General features: G+C 32.6%; 1 protein-coding gene across 6 annotated transcripts in view; it reads right to left on the bottom strand.

Moving 5' to 3' along the window:
* Positions 1–1,650: 1,650 nt before the first annotated feature.
* The window catches only part of LOC127729152 (ankyrin-1-like), a 43,562-nt gene continuing 23,499 nt past the window's right edge, over positions 1,651–21,713 (bottom strand). For 4 of the 6 annotated variants that reach the window (XM_052236817.1, XM_052236820.1, XM_052236819.1 and 1 more), the window contains exons 3-5: positions 20,203–20,426; positions 8,264–8,357; positions 1,651–5,572 (exon numbers count right to left, since the gene is read on the bottom strand). In XM_052236817.1, coding sequence (XP_052092777.1) covers positions 1,866–5,572; positions 8,264–8,357; positions 20,203–20,426 — 4,025 coding nt within the window. In that variant the 3' untranslated portion in view covers positions 1,651–1,865. Of the gene's footprint in view, positions 5,573–8,263; positions 8,358–11,338; positions 11,369–20,202; positions 20,427–21,713 lie in introns of all 6 variants that reach the window. The other 2 variants (XM_052236822.1, XM_052236823.1) reach the window with 2 other exon arrangements.

Raw genomic sequence — 21,713 nt, 5'->3', positions numbered from 1 at the left:
CTAGTCAAACGTTTTAACGACTAAGATCCTCAAAACCTAAATGACTGCAAAGAACAATCATATATATGAATGAGTATAATATATAAGTTCATTTTATATATCAAAGGTTAAGGCGTAATCAAGATAAAATCATTGGAATAAAACAAATTGGAATCTAGTGAACTGCGAGTGAGGGCATCTTTCTGTAATCACCATTGGAAGTTTATCAAGTTTGCCATACAATGTAAACTAAAAGTAGTACTGTCATAGACATGGAGCATATATTATTTAAATACTAGTCGGTTATCAGGGTCGCACTATTTGAGGCCAGCCTTGCCTGGCAAAATAAAATTTGGAAAGCAATCAAAGTTCGAAACAAACATATGTCGAATGAGCATCTTCATTGGACATGGGTCGTAAGGTCAAGGAAAGTAAAAGGCTTTGTCACAGATTTTGTTAAAATTTTGCAAACAACTTTTACATGTTGACCTAACACACCATTAACAACCAATTCATTAAACTATGTTTACTGTCCAAAATGTTATTGATTGAAAATCCTTTAAGCAAATAAAAATTTGTATAGAACATACATATAGCCTAGCAAATATTTTTTTAAAAACTATCTTTAAAAACTTCTTTCTCTTAACCCAGTGCATACGTTGTTTTCTAAAACGCTCTATTTTACTTTCTGTTTAAAAGACCTTTCGGGATCCTCTGCCTTTGTTAGAATACTGCACACCGTCAAAATTTGAAGGCTGAAATTTCATTCGCCAATGTAAATGTTACCAGAACAGAAAGCAAAACGGAGTGTTTTCAGATTCATGTAAGCAAAGCTTAGGCACATGAATTGAATTTTAATCAGATTGTAGTAGTTGATAAAGAAATATATTTAAAAATCTTCTCTTCTGAAACTATTGTGCCTAATACTTCTTAACTTTGAATGAATGTTCCTTTAGGAATCTAGTTTATGAATTGTATCCGAAATTTTGATCCATCAACAAACATGGCCGCCATGGCTAAAAATAGAACATAGGGGTGAAATGCAGTTTTTGGCTTATATCTCAGAAACACAAGCATTTAGAGCAAATCTGACATGGGGTAAAAATGTTCCAAAGGTCAAGATCTATCAGCCCTGAAATTTTCAGACACACCGAACAACCCATTGTTGGGTTGCTGCCACTAAATTGGTTGTTTTAAGGAAATTTTGCAGTTTTTGGTTATTATCTTGAATATTATTGAAGATAAAGATAAACTGTAAACAGCAAAAATGTTCAGCAAAGTAAGATCTACAAAAAAGTTTAATATGACCAAAATGGTTAATTGACCCCTTTAGGAGTTGTTGCCCTTTAAGGACAATTTTACACAAGTTGTTTTATGTTTTTCAACTTTAAAAATCTTCTCAAATGAATCTAGTATAAATTTTGTACTTCATTTCCTTGTACGTCAAGAAACATAGACACTATGGCTAAAATGGAACATATGGGTAAAAAGCAAAAATAATCATTGATGAAAGATTTAAGCAAAAAAATAACAGGTGAGCGATTCAGGCTCTTGAGAGCCTCTTGTTTAGGTATACATCAGTCAAATTTAAAGTGGTGTTCTAAACTATCAAATTAACATGTTAAAAATTCAATTGTAAAGTCTTTGTCGAGACCTGAAGATCAAAATATGTTTCATTTAAGTTATCTTTATTAAATGCACATAAATGACACAGATAATACATACATATCAAGAGCATGTAAGAAGTAAATATTTTTTTTCTTTCATACAGACAGTGTTGTTGATCACAATCAGTCTTGACATAGAAAGAAAATGCAGTAAGATCATATCAATAATTTTCAATATCTCTAATTAATTAGATATATATAAGACCTTTCTACATAAAATCAAATGTTTTCCAACAATATTTCAACAACAGTTTCATGACGATTGTTTATAGCTACATCTAGAGGTGTCTGTTCATATTTGTTCAATATGTTTGGACTACAATTGTGTTCTATCAATAGTTTTATGATTTCTGTATGACCCTCATATGATGCTCCATGAATAGGATTTTGATTATACATATCACAAATATTAGGATCACAGTTATATTGTAACAAAAGTTTAACAATGTCAATATGACCACGATATGCTGCTACATGGAGACTAGTTTGGTCGTATACACTACATATATTAGGATCACAATTGTTTACTAACAAAAGTTTTACAACACCAGTATGACCCATACTTGATGCTATGTAAAGGGGTGTTTGACAATATTTATTAGTCAAATTGATATCACCCCCATTATGTATTAACAAGGCAACAATGTCAATATAACCATTTTTTGACGCTACATACAATGCTGATTGTTTGTATTCATTATCAGTCGAATTAACATCAATATTATATTTCAACAATGATTTAACGATGTCTGTATGACCCTCAGATGAAGCCATATATAGGGATGTTCGATTACTTTTTTCAAAGAAAAAACTGTTCATTTTGAGCAGTGCTTTCACAATAGCTGTATAACCGTTGCAATGCGCGATATACAAAGGAGTCTCATTGTACATATTGGCAATATTAGGATCACATTTTAAATCTAACAAAAATGATACAATATCACTATGACCTCTCTTTGATGCTATATACAGAGCTGTTTGCTTGCATTCATTATCCGAATAATCGAAGTCTATATCAGTATTCTGTTTGAACAATAATTTAACCTTTTGTAAATCACCACATTTTGACGCTTTGTACAAGCACATTGAAACATATGTCTGTCTAACATTTACCTTAGGAAGTGTCTTTAATATAATGTTCAAAATAACATCAATGTCCTTTTCTACAGAAATAAAGAAAGGTGTTTTATTGTACATGTCATGTAAATAAGGATTAGCTTGAAACAAAAGCAACAAAGTTATAATTTTAGAATACCCCTTCTCAGTAGCTATATGCAGAGCAGTTTTACCATGATTATCTCTTATATCAGGGTTAGCTGAGTTAGTGAGCAAAAGTTTCACAATATCTATATACCCTCTCGTTGCTGCTACGTGTAAAGATGTTTCATTGTTTTTGTTGACAATATTAGGATCAGCTCTGTAATTCAATAATAATTTTGCAGTATTTGTCTTCCCTTCAGCTACAGCAAGACACAAAGGAGTAGTAGTGCAAAAAGGTGCGTAGTTAGGATCAACTCCATACTCCAATAGCAGATTTAAAATATGCGTATGATCGTTGGATAATGCTGCATGAAGAGGTGTTTGTGCATGTGAATTACAGATGTATGGATCACTTTTGTTTTCTAATAATAATTTTATAATTTCTGCATGGTTGTTGCATGATGATACGAAAAGAGCGCTCTGATTGCATTCATTAGTTAAATTAGTATCACATTCATAATGTATGAGCAATTTAACAATTTTGGTGTGACCTTGTTCTGATGCTAAATATAGAGGCGACTTTTTACACTTATTATCGTTATTATTAAGATCATTAGCGTTGTATGTTACTAAAAATTCAACAACTTTTGTATGACCTTTTTGCGCGGCTGCGTGTAAAGGTAGGTCTTTGTTTTTGTTGCTGATATTGGCATCACATTGATGATCGAACAACAGAGAAACGATGTCACTGTGACCCTTCTCTGATGCTATATACAGAGCTGTTTGCAAAAATTCGTTTTCGTTATTATTGACGTTAATGTTACCTTGCAATAATATGTTTTTCACTTCGTTGAAATCACCACTGTTACAAGCTATGTATAAAAGTGCTGAATTATACTGCCGTCTTACATTTACACTGTTACTCATCTTTGATATGAAATCTTTAATAACACCATTTTTATTCTCTGCTGACAGAAACAAAGGCGTTTTGTTGTCTACATCTTGAAAATTAAAATCAGCTTTATGCTCTAGCAACAGCATGGCAATTTCATAATAACCTTTTGCAATTGCCACATGAAGTGGTGTATTATTGTAATCGTTACTTATATTCGGGTTAGCTGAGCGATCTAATAGTAGCTTCACAACTTCAACATTATTTTTCTTGGTAGCTGTATAGAGAGGAGTACTACCAAAAAGACCTCGGATATCAGTCTTGGCTGAGTGCTCTAGCAGTAGTTTTACAAAAGAATAACCATTCCTTGATTTCCTTGCAGCAACATATAAAGGTGTTTGACTGCCCGTTTTGAAGAAGTTAATGTCACATTTACGATCTAACAATAATTTGACAATATCAGTATATTCTTTCTTTATAGCTATACACAGCGGCGATTCCTCCCAATCACATTCATTTAGATTATAGCTTTCTATCAAAAATATTGAAAGTAAATCACAATAATTTTGATCAACCATAAATACTAACAATGTAGTTAATGTATTTCTTGACATAGTGCATATCATTTTTTCCATATCGACAGACTGGCTAATCAATTGAACTAGTTTCTTCCTAAAACTTTTATCACGTAAATGTTCATTTAAAATTACATTTTTGATATATCCATCCTCGAAATCTTTTACTAAACGAAAAATAAAATCCTTTTCTTTATCTTTTTGAACTATAATAATGTTTTCGTTTTTCTTTAATACTGTACACGGTTTTAACAATGATTCGAGCAGAAAACTATCACGTATGATATTTGTATGTGCAATATTTAAAATCAGGTCAAATTTATGATCTCCGAGGAATGATACCAATATGTCAAAAAGTTTGTCGTGGAGAAAACTATATTTTTCTTTACTACATTTGACATAAGAACACCTTAAATTATTCAATTCTGACCTTACAACTTGGATTGACAAATGCGTTTGCAAATGAAAGTTATCAGATATCACTTCTATTTTTTGTTTTATTCCAGAGGCTGGTGATAGCACATCATTGTGTAAGTTATTGTTATAAGCGATGAAAAGAGTCAGTATTGCAATTGTTTTTTGATCTTGTGCTTGCATGAACGATTTCAAATCATTTCGTAAAATAGTGTCCGGATTAGAAAAAAAAGCCTCTATTTCGTTAACTTTATGTTTAGAATAAAGGCGACATAGCAGAGGGAAGAATTCAAACTTTTCAATAGTATTTTCTATTTTCTTCATTTCACCTCTAGATAAGTACCTCTGGCCTATAAGCTGTCTTTCCAACCGTGTGAGACGGTATTCTTCAGATAGAAGATCACATACAATTGTTGATGAGAAATCCAGGCCTTTAAATGTACGATCTTGATAAATATGTGTTCTACACGATGAAAGCATTTTAATATTTGTATCCTCTAATATTCTTATAATATCATTTAACAACCTCGACCAATTATTAACTAAGTTAAAATCAATGGTAGATTTCCCACATAAATCATCAAAAACTATTACTTGTTTACATTCAGGATTATAGTACTGTCTTATTTCTTCTGGGCTGTAGACATGGATGACTTCATATCCCTGCTTTTGATATAACGAAAGTGCCACATAATGAATAGAAGTAGACTTTCCGCAACCGGAAGATCCAACAGCCATTACGCTGGTATTGTTTTCAATCAAATCTAATAAGCGTTTTATAGCTATTGTTTCTATTACATAATTTTTTTCTTTTTTCCATTCTTCTATCAACTCTTTGTGTAGTCCTACAAATTACATAAAATTTATGATTTCTAATGAAAACATAAGCAAGTACAATTCTATAGAAATTAAGATTTCGAAAATGAGTTTAAGTTTAGGTACAAGGACACTGACCGTTGACCTTTTGTCACTTTAGTAAGTCATAATGTAATATGATCTTTACTGAAGATATCGTGTCTATATCACCAACAGTTTTCAAGTTATAACCATTTAAACTTGACAATAAAGCTTTTCCAACAGGTTTCTATGGTAAACCTCATCCTTCTTTTGGACTTCAAAGTAATACTTATTAGACCCCAAGGCCAATTTCTGTTTGAAAAGACTGTGTGATAGAAGACAACAAGAAAATTGTCTTTTCTCTATTCAAATTGACTACATTGCCTCTCATCAAACCCTTAAATATATATTTTATATGTTTTAGGAACAAGATAAAGTACTGGATAAGATTGCGTAGCAAAATGTTTTACCCTGTTTTGCTAACAAAAATTGAAGGAAACTATCTATGTTTCATCTGGACGAGCATTGTAGGATCAATTGTTTTTATATTTCACTCAAATGCCTTATTATCTTTTTAAACCCATCGGGTACAAAAACAGACCTATTCATTTTTCTATTTTTCTTTACATCTTAATTAAAAATGTGTGACTCTTTCGAGAAAAAATATAAGGTAAATAAAAAATTTCAGTTATAGTCTCACGGTGATTAAAGAACCTGCAGAAAACTTACAATCTTTGAGTGTAAAATGTACTTTTCGATAATTGATTTCACTAAAACAAAATGTTATTGCAAAATGCCAAATTAGTTGAAAGGAAGACATTTATATACCCAAATCAAATAAACAGGGCGCAGCTAGATACTACCGCAGAAGTCGATCCCTGAACAGTTGGGACAAGGATGGACACCACGATCAAGCTTGATACAGCTCTGAATTTCCAAAGTTTCATTCATAATTAATACTATGTCTTTAAAAAACTATAAAACTTACCTCTAATTATTTTTCAAAAAATCTAATAATGAACAATAAATTTCAATCTATATTTATACATAATTTCTAAAATTAGAATATGATGCTATATCTATTTTTATCTATGAATCTATTAACAATTTCTATAAATTGTGCAATACAGCTCTGAATTTGGATTGTGATTAAATATATGACATAAAATAGGTTTCTGACACAGAATTAATGTTGTCTAAGAACTCAAAAATTTGAAATTGAACTTTTACCTTTATGGTCCAATATCCAAAATGTATATACACGGTTGGATTCAGCATATCAAAGAATTCCAAAATTTAATTTTTGTTGAAATAAAAAAAACATTTTGGACCCTTTGGACCTCTATGTAGACCAACTTAAAAACGGGGTCCAAAATCCAAAATCTAAATACACGGTTAAATTAAGCATATTAAAGAATCCCAAGAATTCAAAACCCCATTGAAATTACTCACAAAATTAGCAATTTATACAAAGTATTAAAAAAATATTGATTTTGGCCCCTTTTTCCCAAACGGTTAGGACCATAACCCCAAAAATCAATCCAAACTTTCCTTTGTTTTGGTATGGAACCTTATGGTACAATTTCATAGAGATCCGTAGACTTATACTTAAGTTATTGTCCGGAAACATGAAAATCATTTTTTTTTTTTGCCCCATTTTGGCCTCTAATTCCTAAACGGTTTGACCCTTAACCCTTCAAATCAATCCCAACCTTCTTGTAAAGGTTTGGAACATTGTGGCACAATTTCATAGAGTCCATACACTTAAACACAAGTTATTGTCCTGAAACAAGAAAAATGCTTGTTTGTGGCCCCAATTCATAAACAGTTAGAACAATAACCCTCAAAATCAATCCCAACCTTCCTTTTGTGTTATGAAACCTTGTGGTACAATTTCATAGATATCCATACACTTATGCTCAAGTTATTGTCCGGAAACCAAAATGCCTTCCGACGACGACGACGACGATGCTGACAACGCGATAACATTATACGAACGCAAACATTTTGCGGTCGTATAAAAAATATCATAATGCCTTGAATAATTTCTTGAGGAACATAGTTTGATGCTTTAAATCGATAAAAACGAAAACGATTTGATATGTTTATAAAGTAATGAGAACTTGTCTTTATGTAGTGTATTTAATGAATATTTCATGATATGTATAAAATTACGGCAATGTAAAAACTCTTAGTTGTAACCAATAACACAAGCATTGCTTCCCAAATTCATCGTGAAGTATCTTTTAAGTAATTCTTATTTCTTAATTGTTTCATTTATTTTTTAATAATTCCATTTTCAACATGAGGAAATGTCTGTACCAAGTCAAGAATATGACAGTTGTTTTCCATTCGTTTGATGTATTTGAGCTTTCGATTTTGGCCATTTGATAAAGAACTTTCCGTCTTGAATTTTCCTTGGAGTTCGGTATTTTTGTTATTTAACTTTTATGTTTTTGATTTAATGTTTATATATTTTGTCCTGTATTATCACATATAGTAGAAAAAAGGGTAACAGGAATCACTGATGTTCGGTTGCGAGTTGAATATTTGTCAATGTTTGAGCTCTTTCATTATTTATTCTGTTATTACATTGACATTTTATGGAAATAAAGTAGAAACATTGTTATTTTCCGTGTATCAACATCGTCTTGTTTTATCGAATATTTTACTATATAAATATAAAGTAGTACACTTACGTTTTAAACCTATAGGAACACAATCATTTGCTCCACCGACTTTCAAACTAAGACACTTCGGCTGAAAATGTGCACCGCCAAGTCTTACAATTGCCTAAAATTTGGAGAAATATGTGAGCAGTTTAAAACAAGTTCTGAAAATATATGCTCATTAACCTTTTACGAATGAAGCTTGGATTCAATTAATGGATGGTACATTCGTAAATGTTAATAAGCATATATTTTCAGAACTTGATTTCACCCCTCTTATCCTATCTTAATTTCATATTTTTTTTTTAATATACAAAAAAGAAACAAGGTTTCTACAGCGACCCCAAATTCTTTAGCTTTCATTTGATACCAACATTATCCAAATGTTTTACTTATTGACAAAGTTACAGTTATGGAACTATTTTGTTTAGAATATGTACTACTTTCTTGATTGTTCTTTCTAAATTAGTGGTGCTTTACCTAAAACAGCACCAAACTTGCTTTACAGACTTCTACTTTACTTAATTTTATTCTATGATCTATTCCTAGCAAAGAAAAACACATAAAGATTTTGTCAAAACACTATTTCACTGAAATTGAGCTCAAACTGGACTTGTAGTAACATATGCGTTATACAATAAAAACTACATATGAAAAATAACAGTGACCAAAATGAGACTTTTTTTTACCATTATTACCAATTCTAATTAGTTAATATCTACTCAAATAACAATGTTCTTACCTACATGTCTTATTTTTGTCAGAGATTGTTCATTGGATTCAAATATAGTAGTCTAAACATAAAATATTATTGAGAATTTTATCCCTCCTTTTTTCTGCAAGTTGGAAAAGGGGTGTTTTATTAAAAAAACATAGGTACAGGTAATAACATGGATTAACAAGAACAATTAATGTATGTCCCAGCTAGACAACTTACTAAACTGGTTTACAATTGCATTTCAAGTGAGATTTTAGAATTCTTATACGAGTATATACCAATTTTCTAAGTCATAACATAATACAACAAGAAACCCAATAAAACATGAAATTTCACAATATGATTTGATCAAAAGGTTTCTTTTTACTATAAACTTGTCATAATACATATCTTTCATTGATTTCAGTCTAAAAAAAATGCAAACATTGGAAATTCATGTTAAGTCTTATCTATATGCATACTAAATGGCCAAACCAAACGTGATATGAAATGTTTTCGTCGAATTATATCTACTTCTGATCTGAGCAAAAGGGCAACTATCACCTATCTTAATTTCATATTTTTTTTATTATTCAAAAGAAAATTTTAACAAGGGTTCTGCAGTGATTCCAAGTCCTTAAGCTTTCATTTGATACCAACATTACCAAAATGTTTTACTTATTGACAAAGTTACAGCTATGCGTAGGAACTATTTTGTTTAAAATTTGTACTACTTTCTTGATTGGTCTTTCTGACCGGGCCGAATAAGTGGTTCTATACAATAACAAACAAACCTACCATGAATTTCTTCAAAACAATTTACAAAAAAATGGAAAAAAAAAAAAACAATTTCCAAATATCATTCATCATTAATACATTGTCTTTAAAAATCTATACAACTTACCTTTGTGATTATTTTCCAAAATATCTAATATTGAACAGTTGAGTTCAAACTATATTCATTCATATGATGCTGTATCTTTTTTTAACTATGAATCTACTTTCAATTTCTATTAATTGTGCAATACAGCTCTGAATTTGGATTGTGATTAAATGTTTGACATAGCATAGGTTTCTGACACATAATAAATGAGGTTTAAGAACATAAAAAATTGAAATTGGACATATACCTTTTATGGTCCAATATTTAAAACGTAAATACATGGCTAGATTCAGAATATATCAAAAAACCCCAAGAATTCAATTTTTGATGAAATCAAACAAAGTCTAATTTTGGACCTCAATGTGGACCAATTTGAAAATGGGGCCCAAAATCCAAAATCTGAATATATGGTTAGATTCAGATTATCAAAGAACTACATATGTTCAATTTTTGTTGAAATCAAACAAAGTTTAATTTTGGACCCCGATTTGGACCAACTTTAAAACTGGTCCAAAACCAAAAATCTAAATACATGTTTAGATTCAGCATATCATAGAACCCCAATAATTCAATTTTTGTTAAAATCAATCTTAAGTTTAATTTTGGACACTTTGGACCTTAATGTTGATCAATTTGAAAACCGGGCCCAAAATCAAAAATCTAAATTCACAATTAGATTCAGCATAGCAAAGAATCCCAAGAATTCATTTTTTGTTGAAATCAAACAATTTTTAATTTTGGACCTTTGGACCTTAATGTTGATCAATTTGAAAACCGGGCCCAAAATTAAAAATCTAAATACACGGTTAGATTTGGCATATCAATGCACCCCAATAATTCAATTTTTTGATAATGTAAGCAAAGTTTAATTTTAAACCCTTTGGACCTCAATATCTACCAATTTAAATAGGGGCCAAAAATCAAAAATCTAAATACATGTTAGATTCAGAATATTAAAAAACTGTAGGATGAGATAGCCGGACATATCTTGTATCTATATCAGGACGGACGGACATGGGTAAATTTAATATGCCCCTCGACATTTTGTCGCGGGGGCATACACAATATGATAAAAATTTGGAGGTAAAAATGACTTTCAGTTTTTACATCTTCCTTCAAAGTTGCAAACAGTGCAGCTGTATGAGATTTGATTATCATTAATGTAGTTCTTTTGAAGACAGAAATGATAGAAGATTAATAAAACAAAAACTCGTAAGATAAATCGAGATTTTGTTTCATTTTATTTTTAGTCAGAAATTATGTTATTAAACTTTTTTTGAGTAGTACAGTACCTCATTCGCACTACTATTGGTTGATTATTGTTAACATTAACTTTGTATACATAATATTAATAACTAATATTGTTGAAATATTAGAAATGGTAATATTCCCATGATAAGTATTAGAATTTATATTTTAAAGAAAAATGAAGATGAAAAGACTTTTAAAACACAACAAATCATAAAATGAATTCTGTTAGTGTGCACACTTCCAGCAAAATACTTCGATTAGGAAATATGTTTACCTTTTATACTTGTTTCACTATTTGTTTTTTCTATGGATTAAAAAAAACATATGCACATTGTCTTGAAATTATCTAATGCTTTAAAGGCTTTTAAAACGTTGATGAAGGTTTATGTTTACACAAAAACTAAGTCCGGTTAAAGTATCTTTGATTAGTTTTTTAAACCCTACAATTACAGAAAAAAAAGTTTGGTATACATTATCAGATACACAAATCTCAAATTTTGCACTCAAAGAAGGTTAACAAACATTCTGAGAGTATTGCATGGCAAGACATAGTCCCATACCGCTTAAAAATTCATTGCATTGGAACAAAATGTTAACTTGAACTTAAACTTGTCATGGTGTAAACTATATAACAAATATCAAGTCAATATCTTCAAGCATGACGAAAAAAGTGTTGAAAACTGATTATTTAAGTGATTTTGTTCAGTCCAAGGACCATAACTCTGCACAAAATCATCAGACCGAAACAAAATTCGAACTTGATCTGGAACTTGTCATGATAAAACCATATACCAATTATCAAATCAATATCTTCAAGCATGACGAAAAAAAAAGCAGAAAACTTGATTAATTGAGTGAATTTTCTAAGTCCAAGGACCATAACTCTGCACAAAATCATCAGACCGAAACAATATTCCAACTTGATCTGTAATTTGTCATGATAAAACCATATACTAATTATCAAATCAATATCTTCAAGCATGACGAAAAAAAATGCAGAAAACTTGATTATTTGAGTGAATTTTCTAAGTCCAAGGACCATGACTCTGCACAAAATAATCAAACCGGAACAAAATTCGAACTTGATCTGTAACTTGTCATGATAAAACAATACACCAAATATCAAATCAATATCTCTAAGCATAAAGAAAAAAGTGTGGAAAACTGATTTGCCGGACTGACGGATGGACAGACAGACAGACAGACAGACAGACAGACAGACAGACAGACAGACAGACAGAGGGACGGAATGCAAACCTAAAGTTCCCTTCGACTTCGTCGGTAGGAGACTAATAAAGGACATCTACTTCTATCGGTAATCCTAGACAAGCATATTTTACTCCACATTTATCGGAACTTTAAAAGAAGAGAATATCTATTATAAGTTATATATGCAGGATTAATGCTTTAATTACAGACATGATTTTAACATACATTTAAATTCTCCGTTGAAAAATTATGAACTTATAAAGAAGTAGGGTTCCCAATCCCCCAGGCAAAAGTTGTCCTACGACAATTGTGACGAACTTCATTATGTGATTTTTATTTTTTATTTATTATTTGCTTATTATTCATAAATTGTAATTCATGAAATGGAGCTCACTATTTTATATTCATGGCTTATAAAGGTATGTATAAATTGCACCCTGATTGACACCCCACTCATTCATTTACGCGCCAGGTAAATCATGTGACAGGTAGCACATGATTTTTATACAGGTAAAGTGGTGAGGCAGAGCACACCTAGATTTTGATGTGAACAGACGTTTAGTCTGCTGCAGTTCAGTAATATATTTGGTGATACCTCAGAATTGTCAGTTCAGGACATAGAGTTTCACAGGACAATATAATGAATTTGCTCAGGTAAGAACATTTATTTATATTTTTGACGGTGTTATCATTTACTTGTCATACTGGCATATCAAACAGACTCAGAGACTATTCATCACGTGGCGGTCGATTTATGGTGTGATATCTTGTTTTCACTTGATTATAAATTTTATTTGGGTTTCAATTATTTGTTTCAGGGGTTTGTCCATGCAGTTTTATTCTCAGTTTTGAAGCGGCAGTATTTAAATGGTCAGACAACGTACGTCCCATTTATCGACACAGATCTTCCCAAATACCAGTTACGAGGTTTAGCTTAACGTATCATACAACGGCCAGTATGTTTGTTATGTGGCAGAAATTATGTATTTTGCGTATACAGAAGTGGGTCTTAGCTTACCGGAAGTTGGTGTTTGATTTACCGGAAGTTGGTGTAGATTATTTGGTAGTTCCGTTTAATTTGAGAAACCAGAAGATATAGGTGAAATATAAATTGCCAGATTTATTATAGCGTAAATGCTATTTATATTCATGTTTCGAAATATGTTTAAAGCTTGGTCATTGAAATGTGATGATGATATCAACCAGTAGTGTCATATCAATAGAAAGCTATGAAATTAGTGCTCTATTAATTGAAGTAAATATATAGTGAGCCATACATCTTATTGATGTTACAAGTGTTATACAAGTCAATATTAAATCAGTGAAAAGTTAATAAAGTTACAGTTTAGATTAATTCAATCTAAAAGTATTTGATGTTCCAAGCAACGTCCTAGATCTTGACCGCAAACAGAGTATGGTAGTAGCTGTGATGAGACATTTTGCTGATTTGTTTTAATTTTTACAACTAACATTTTAGTTGTGTGTATTATGTTTGAATTGTGACTTTTGTTTGTTTGTAATCATACTTTCATTTGCATGTCCATTTATTTGTGTTCATTTGCATGTTGTAATTGTGTTTAGTTTTGTTTGATTTTGTTCAGTTTAGTTTTAGTAAAATATTATTTATACTTTTGTTTCTATGAATGTTGGCCAACTGACGATCCGAATATCCTACGTCTTTACAATGGTGGCAGCGGTGGGATTGCCACAGGTCCAACATTAATAGAGTTTATTTGATATGAAGGTATAACCAGAAATTGTTTATTTATTTGTGAGACTTTATTTCTGGTATCCTAACTCTGAGATATTTGTATTTTTTTAGTATCATTATCAGATTAAGTTGAACAAAATGACGTCAGAAAAGTTGCCAGGGTGGATGACAGACTTGATTGATAAAGGTGAACCAGCATCTACTTGTTTAGATTTGTATAAAGAGATACAAGTTGCAGAAAGAGCGGAGAGAGCAGCTGAACGAGATATGAGAAAAGCAGAGATGGACAATAGTTATAGACTGAGAGAGTTGGAATTGAGAGAGAAAGAGTTAGCACAGGGAGGTAAAAGTAGTTTTAAAACGTCAGAAGCTATCAAAACTAAGTTACCTAAATTTTCTGAAGGTCAAGATCCGGATGTATTTTTGAAATCTTTTGAAAAACTTGTTACACTTCATAAAATTCAAAAGAGTGAATGGCCACTCAGACTTATTCCCCTTCTTTGTGGTAAAGCTCTTGAGGCATATTCCAGGTTGAGTGATGAGGAATGAAGGTTATATGACAAAATTGAGACAGCCATTTTGGTCAGGTATGAGTTAACTTCTGAGGCATATCGGGGTAAGATCAGGAATTCTGCTCAGTTTGGAGGGGAGTCTTTCAAGGAATTTTCTGTTCGGATAGAGGGTTTTGTAAGGCATTGGTGTGCCAGAGAAGAGATTGATGGTAGTTTTGAGAAGCTTTATGATCTGATGGTCAGGGGTCAGTTGACAGTAAGTAGTGATAAGGATTTAAGATTGTGGATTCAGGAGCATAAACCCCCGGATCTTAGGTCTTTAGTAGAACTAGCAGAAGCTTATCAAACAGCACACAAGGATGTAGGTAAAGGTAGCAGTGATTTTCAAAAGAAACAACAGAGTAAATCAAATGGAAACAATCAAGGTCAGTACAAGCGTAAAACCAGGACTTGTTTTGTGTGTTACCGCAAAGGACATATTGCTCCAGATTGTACTTTAAGGAATAAACCACAGTTTAAACAAGGTAAAATAGGATTATGTTTAGATAAGCGAGGACAGACAGAACCATGTAGTACAGTTGACGAATACGCAAGTGGCATGACAATTCGGTTACCAGGGGTGTATTGTGACGAGGTGAAGACAAACAAAGTACCAGGATTAGATATTGTTGAAGGTAAGGTAAACAGTCAACCAGTTTCAGTGTTAAGGGACACAGGATGTTCAACTGGTTTTGTTAACCAAAAATTTGTTAACTCAGATAAGTTTACAGGTAAGTGAAGACATATTTGTCTTGCAGATGGTTCGACACGTGAATGCAAGGAAGTTTGGATTGATATTAATACTCCTTCTGTTTCAGGTACTGTTTTAGCTCTAGTTTTGGATACTCCTTTCGCAGAGCTCATCATAGGGAACTATGTAAACACTTATATACCTACTAGTGTTAATGACACGGCTGTAGTTAGTAACAGTGATGGTTTTGTTGATTTTTTAATTTTAGATCCTGTTTTAGATCCATCCTCAGAGCCATATCAAGCAGTGCAGACAAGAGCCCAGAAGATTAAACAGTTGGAGGTGGCGGTTATAATTGAGAAGAATACAGAGAAGTATAGTGATGATTTATCTTTAACAGAACCTTTTCAAATTACTAATTCTGACTCTAATTTTCAGATTTGTACTATACAGGAACTGATTGGTGCACAGAAGTCTGATCATACTTTATTAGATCTTATATTACAGATGATTCGGATGAACAGTCTTATTTTACAATAAGATCTGATATTCTTTATAGGATATTTAGGACACAGTCAAGGGAGGCAATTAGTCAAATTGTTGTCCCTCAGAAGTTTAGGTCATGATATTCCTTTAGCAGGTCATTTGGGTATCACTAAAACCAGGTATAGGATTATGCAGCATTTCTATTGGTCTAGAATATTTGGTGATATTGCTCAGTATTGTAGATCATGTCCAGAGTGTCAGAGAGGGGTTCAGAAAGGTAGAGTTTCTATAGCTTTACTTATCAGTATACCTCCTATGGACGAACCATTTCAGCGTATAGCGATAGATTTTGGAGGTCCACTTCCTTTAACTGAAAATAAAAATAGATATGTTTTAGTTTGTATTGACTATGCAACCAGGTATCCAAAAGCATTCCCTTTGACTAACCAGGAAGCAGAAACAGTTGCTGATACCTTAATCCAGTTATTTTCAAGAGTTGGTGTTGCAAAAGAATTGTTGACAGATCAAGGTTCGAATTTCATGTCAGACCTTATGGTTCAGGTATGTAAATTATTGTCAGTTCATGAAATGTGCACAACACCGTATCATCCTGCTGCAAACGGCCTTGTAGAAAATTTCAATGGAACACTAAAAACGATGCTCAAAAGCTACGCTCGAAAGTATCCAAACACATGGGACAAATACATACCGTATCTCTTGTTTGCCTATAGAGAAGTTCCGAATGAAACTACTGGTTTCTCGCCATTTGAGTTGCTCTACGGTCGACATGTACGTGGACCTCTTGCTATCTTAAAAGAAGAGTGGGAAGAACCAACAGATAGTGATAATTCTGTACTGAGCTACGTACTTGAAACTAGAGAAAATCTTCAACAAATGACCAAGTTAACTAGACAGAACGAGAAAGAAGCTAAACGAAAACAGAAAACATATTACGACAAGAAGTCAAGAACAAGGAATCTAGAAGTAGGACAAAAGGTTTTGGTATTACTTCCAACACATACATCTAAGTTGCTCGCTAGTTGGAAAGGTCCGTACGTCATCACAGACAAGATCAGTCCGATAGACTACAAGATTAAAATGAAAGGTACTACAGAAAAGATTTTTCATATTAATATGTTGAAACTTTGGTATGACAGGTCTGATGATCTTGAAAGTAGCAAAACTGAAGTACTTGCTTGTTTAGATATCATTTCAAGTCTAAGTAGTACTGATGATGAAGTAGATATTGACTTTCATGCCAAGGTTGTACCCGTCATTGAGGCTAAAGAAACTATTGATGACGCCACAATTTCTGAAGAGTTGTCTGTTGAACAAAAACAACAACTTGGTCAATTATTGTTTGAATATTCTGATATTTTCAGTGATGTTCCACAGGTAACTGATGTAATTCAGCATACAGTCAAGACCAAGACAGATGAGCTAGTTTACAAGAAACCCTACCCTTTGCCATATGCACTTAGAAACCAAGTCAAGGTAGAAGTTGAAAAGATGTTAAAGTCTGGTATTATTGAACCATCCAATAGTCCATACGCAGCACCAGTGGTTCTAGTAAAGAAGAAGGATTCCAGTATTCGATTTTGCGTGGATTATTGTTCTTTAAATCAGGTGACTTTTTTCGATCCTAGAATGATGCCACGTATGGACGAGATCTTGAACAAGGTAAGTAGGTCACGTTATATAAGTAAACTTGATTTGACCAAGGGTTATTGGAAGGTCCCGCTTGACGTCGACGCCAGGCGGAAGTGTGCATTTGTCACGCCATTCGGTTATTTTCAGTTTACCGTTATGCCATTTGGAATGGTTAACGCAGGAGCTACTTTTGTCCGTCTTATGCAGAAGGATTTGTGTGGTCATGAGGACTATGCAGATTCATTTATTGATGACGTAGGCATTTTTAGTGACAGTTGGTCATTTCACCTTGAACACTTACGAATTGTGTTTCAGTTACTCAGAGAAGCAAAGTTGACTGCAAGACCAAGCAAGTGCTCATTCGGTTTTTCTGAACTTGAGTTCTTGGGCCATATTGCGGGAAATGGAACTATGAAACCGGAACAGGACAAGGTTTCGGCTATCAGAGATTTTCCGGTGCCTACAACAAAGAAAAATGTCAGATCGTTCCTATATTTAATAGGATTCTACAGGAAATTTATTCCTAAATTTGCTGAGATATCGTTACCATTGACAGATCTTACTAAGAAAAAATGTACCTAACAAGGTCAAATGGTTAGATATACACCAGAGGTCTTTTGATGCATTGAAGCATGAAATTTGTAAAGATTCAGTTTTGAGAAGCCCTGACTTAAATAGAAAATTTATTTTACAGACAGATGCTTCACAGTTTTGGAGCAGGAATTTGAAGATGGTAGGCATCCAGTTATGTTTATCAGTAAGAAGCTGAGTGGTGCAGAATGTAACTATGCAGTCATCGAAAAGGAATGTTATGCTATTGTGTGGGCTGTAAAGACATTGAGGGTATATTTAGAAGGTAGTGAATTTACTATTTACAGTGACCATGCACCTTTGCAGTGGCTTTACAGGATGAAAACCAGCAACCAGCGTTTACTTCGCTGGAGTTTATTTTTACAGGAGATTAGGTACACGATTACACATATTCCAGGGAAGCAGAATCTAGCAGCAGATGCGCTTTCTAGGATTTGTAAAGATGTAGGATAATCGGATTGTCAGTTGGCCAACATTCATAGAAACAAAAGTAAAAATAATATTTTACTAAAACTAAACTGAACAAAATCAAACAAAACTAAACTAAATTACAACATGCAAATGAACACAAACAAATGGACATGCAAATGAAAGTATGATTACAAACAAACAAATGTCACAATTCAAACATAATACACACAACTAAAATGTTAGTTGTAAAAATTAAAACAAATCAGCAAAATGTCTCATCACAGCTACTACCATACTCTGTTTGCGGTCAAGATCTAGGACATTACTTGGAACATCAAATACTTTTAGATTGAATTAATCTAAACTGTAACTTTATTCACTTTTCACTGATTTAATATTGACTTGTATAACACTTGTAACATCAATAAGATGTATGGCTCACTATATATTTACTTCAATTAATATTGCACTAATTTCATAGCTTTCTATTGATATGACACTACTGGTTGATATCATCATCACATTTCAATGACCAAGCTTTAAACATATTTCGAAACATGAATATAAATAGCATTTACGCTATAATAAATCTGGCAATTTATATTTCACCTATATCTTCCGGTTTCTCAAATTAAACGGAACTACCAAACAATCTACACCAACTTCCGGTAAGCTAAGACCCACTTCTGTATACGCAAAATACATAATTTCTGCCACATAACAAAATTACTGGCCGTTGTATGATACGTTAAGCTAAACCTCGTAACTGGTATTTGGGAAGATCTGTGTCGATAAATGGGACGTACGTTGTCTGACCATTTAAATACTGCCGCTTCAAAACTGAGCATAAAACTGTATGGACAAACCCCTGAAACAAATAATTGAACCCCAAATAAAATTTATAATCAAGTGAAAACAAGATATCACACCATAAATCGATCGCCACGTGATGAATAGTCTCTGAGTCTGTTTGATATGCCAGTATGACAAGTAAATGATAACACCGTCAAAAATATAAATAAATGTTCTTACCTGAGCAAATTCATTATATGTCCTGTGAAACTCCATGTCCTGAACTGACAATTCTGAGGTATCACCAAATATATTACTGAACTGCAGCAGACTAAACGTCTGTTCACATCAAAATCTAGGTGTGCTCTGCCTCACCACTTTACCAGTATAAAAAACCATGTGCTACCTGTCACATGATTTACCTGGCGCGTAAATGAATGAGTGGGGTGTCAATCAGGGTGCAATTTATACATACCTTTATAAGCCATGAATATAAAATAGTGAGCTCCATTTCATGAATTACAATTTATGAATAATAAGCAAATAATAAATAAAAAATAAAAATCACATAATGAAGTTCGTCACATACGTCCCCCTTCAGAAGACTAAACTAGGATTTAGTCCAGCCTGCACCAACGAACTTCCAAAAATAATCTGAAATTGATACCTCAATATATACATAGATACAAAATATACACATCAGATGCTAATAACTGCTCAGGGGTCAAACTTCGTCACAAAAATGTACTATGAATTTGACTATTCTTTTGGGACTTTTTTTGTCATATGGTTCCTCATGTATTCGGCTATTTATACATCCTTTGCTTTGAAAAAAAAATAATTTGAGCGTCCCTGATGAAAGTAAATACAAAAAGGCGTTTCGGATGCACTAATTTTATAAAGTGCTATTTAAAAAACAATTGATTTATACACAAATAAGATGCTTCAAAGTTAATTTGATTTGTAGCATTTTTCCTTGTAAAGGCTTCTAAAAGGGTTCATAAAGGTTTAACCTATCCAGATTGATAAATGCAGAATTTTCTTACCTGACTTATATCATTCCAATATATCTCGAATTTCTCGTTTGTTAGTTTAGCATCTTTGCTAGCGCAGTGAGCAATCATATTCCTGTAGTATTTCAATCTCGACAAATCTGCGCCTTCACTTTTATCTGCATGACAGGGTAATTCATCCCCGACTGGTATCTGTGTAAGGTTTCGTAAGAGACAAGTCATCAAATTCAAATCAAATGTAGTTGAACAGGCCTTACCTTCAAACAATTATAAAAGTTTATAAATATTAAACTAGCAGATAGGCGACATATGATTTGAATCGAATTCCAAACAAATATAATCGACCGAGACAAATCAAATCAACACGATAGGTAGATTGACAAATAGTAATAGATTAACACAACAGAGAGCGCTATTAACTAAAGCTTTGGGTAATAAACCAAATACCAGTAATACCAAATTAACTATCTGAAAGAATACACTGAGACACTGATATAAAGGTTTTTCATTGTCTTTAAATACTAAGATTCAGTGCTATGCCAACCAAAAACGGATTTAATTAACAGGATTGTGCTCTTTAGAGAAAGACTGAATCAAATATACATATAAATTTTACCACTGCATCGAGTGTGATACGATATTTCTCCACTCGAGACAGTTAAATATTAAAAATTTTAATTGTCGAGAGTAGAGAAACTTCGTATTGCACGAGATTTGGTGGTAGAACCTGTCTCTCTAATGATATTTAGATGATATTCAGACAAGCCTAATCCTTCTTTTCCAATGATCGACAAAGAGATGTGTTCTTTTTATGTAACGTCATCAAGCATGGTCGCCTTTTTTCGTGACGTTACAATAGGAAATTTAGAGGAAAGCAAGAAAATATGACGTCATAATCGAATTTTGATAAAAATGAAGAAATGAGATCAAATAAACTTAATCAACAGGTCAGGAAAAGGATAAATCGGTTAAGAATTTTAGAAATAGAGAAATATGTTTATGATCACTGTACTGTTTTGATTAAGTGCCGAATTGACCATGTCGTCCCTTTCTTATCATTTCATTCCCCAGTCTCATCAATCCCACGATTATTGTCAAAACTGAAACACGTTGTTTTTCTACTTGGAAGTTTTATCCACCACTAGAGTAAGTTAACCTTTTATATTTGTGCTCATTTTTTATATCGTTGTGCATATTGTTTAATTATACATTTTATGCAAGTTCATATTTGATTATTGGTGATCATTTACACACGGCATGAGTAAATATTGCCGCTGTGAATATACAGTACTGTTTGTATTTTTTATGTATGCATTTCCCCCTTAAATTCCATTCATTATTTGTCAATCCCACATGTTAGGATTTATTTTTGTGTTTTATTGATGTAGACAAGGGTCACGCTCGAATTTTCTAGAAATACAGTCCCGCACAGTCTCAACGTGTGTAAAATTTATATCGTGCGTGGTATGAAGAATACAGTCAATGACAAATGCAACCTTTCAATTTTCTTGCATATTTTTCTGATATATTTATGTTGTATTTCG

This window comes from Mytilus californianus, unplaced genomic scaffold (assembly GCF_021869535.1).
Source record: "Mytilus californianus isolate M0D057914Y unplaced genomic scaffold, xbMytCali1.0.p SCAF_2, whole genome shotgun sequence".
NCBI classification, from domain to species: domain Eukaryota; kingdom Metazoa; phylum Mollusca; class Bivalvia; order Mytilida; family Mytilidae; genus Mytilus; species Mytilus californianus.
The sequence above is the reverse complement of the archived record's forward strand: the minus strand, read 5'-3'. Positions and strand labels throughout refer to the sequence as shown.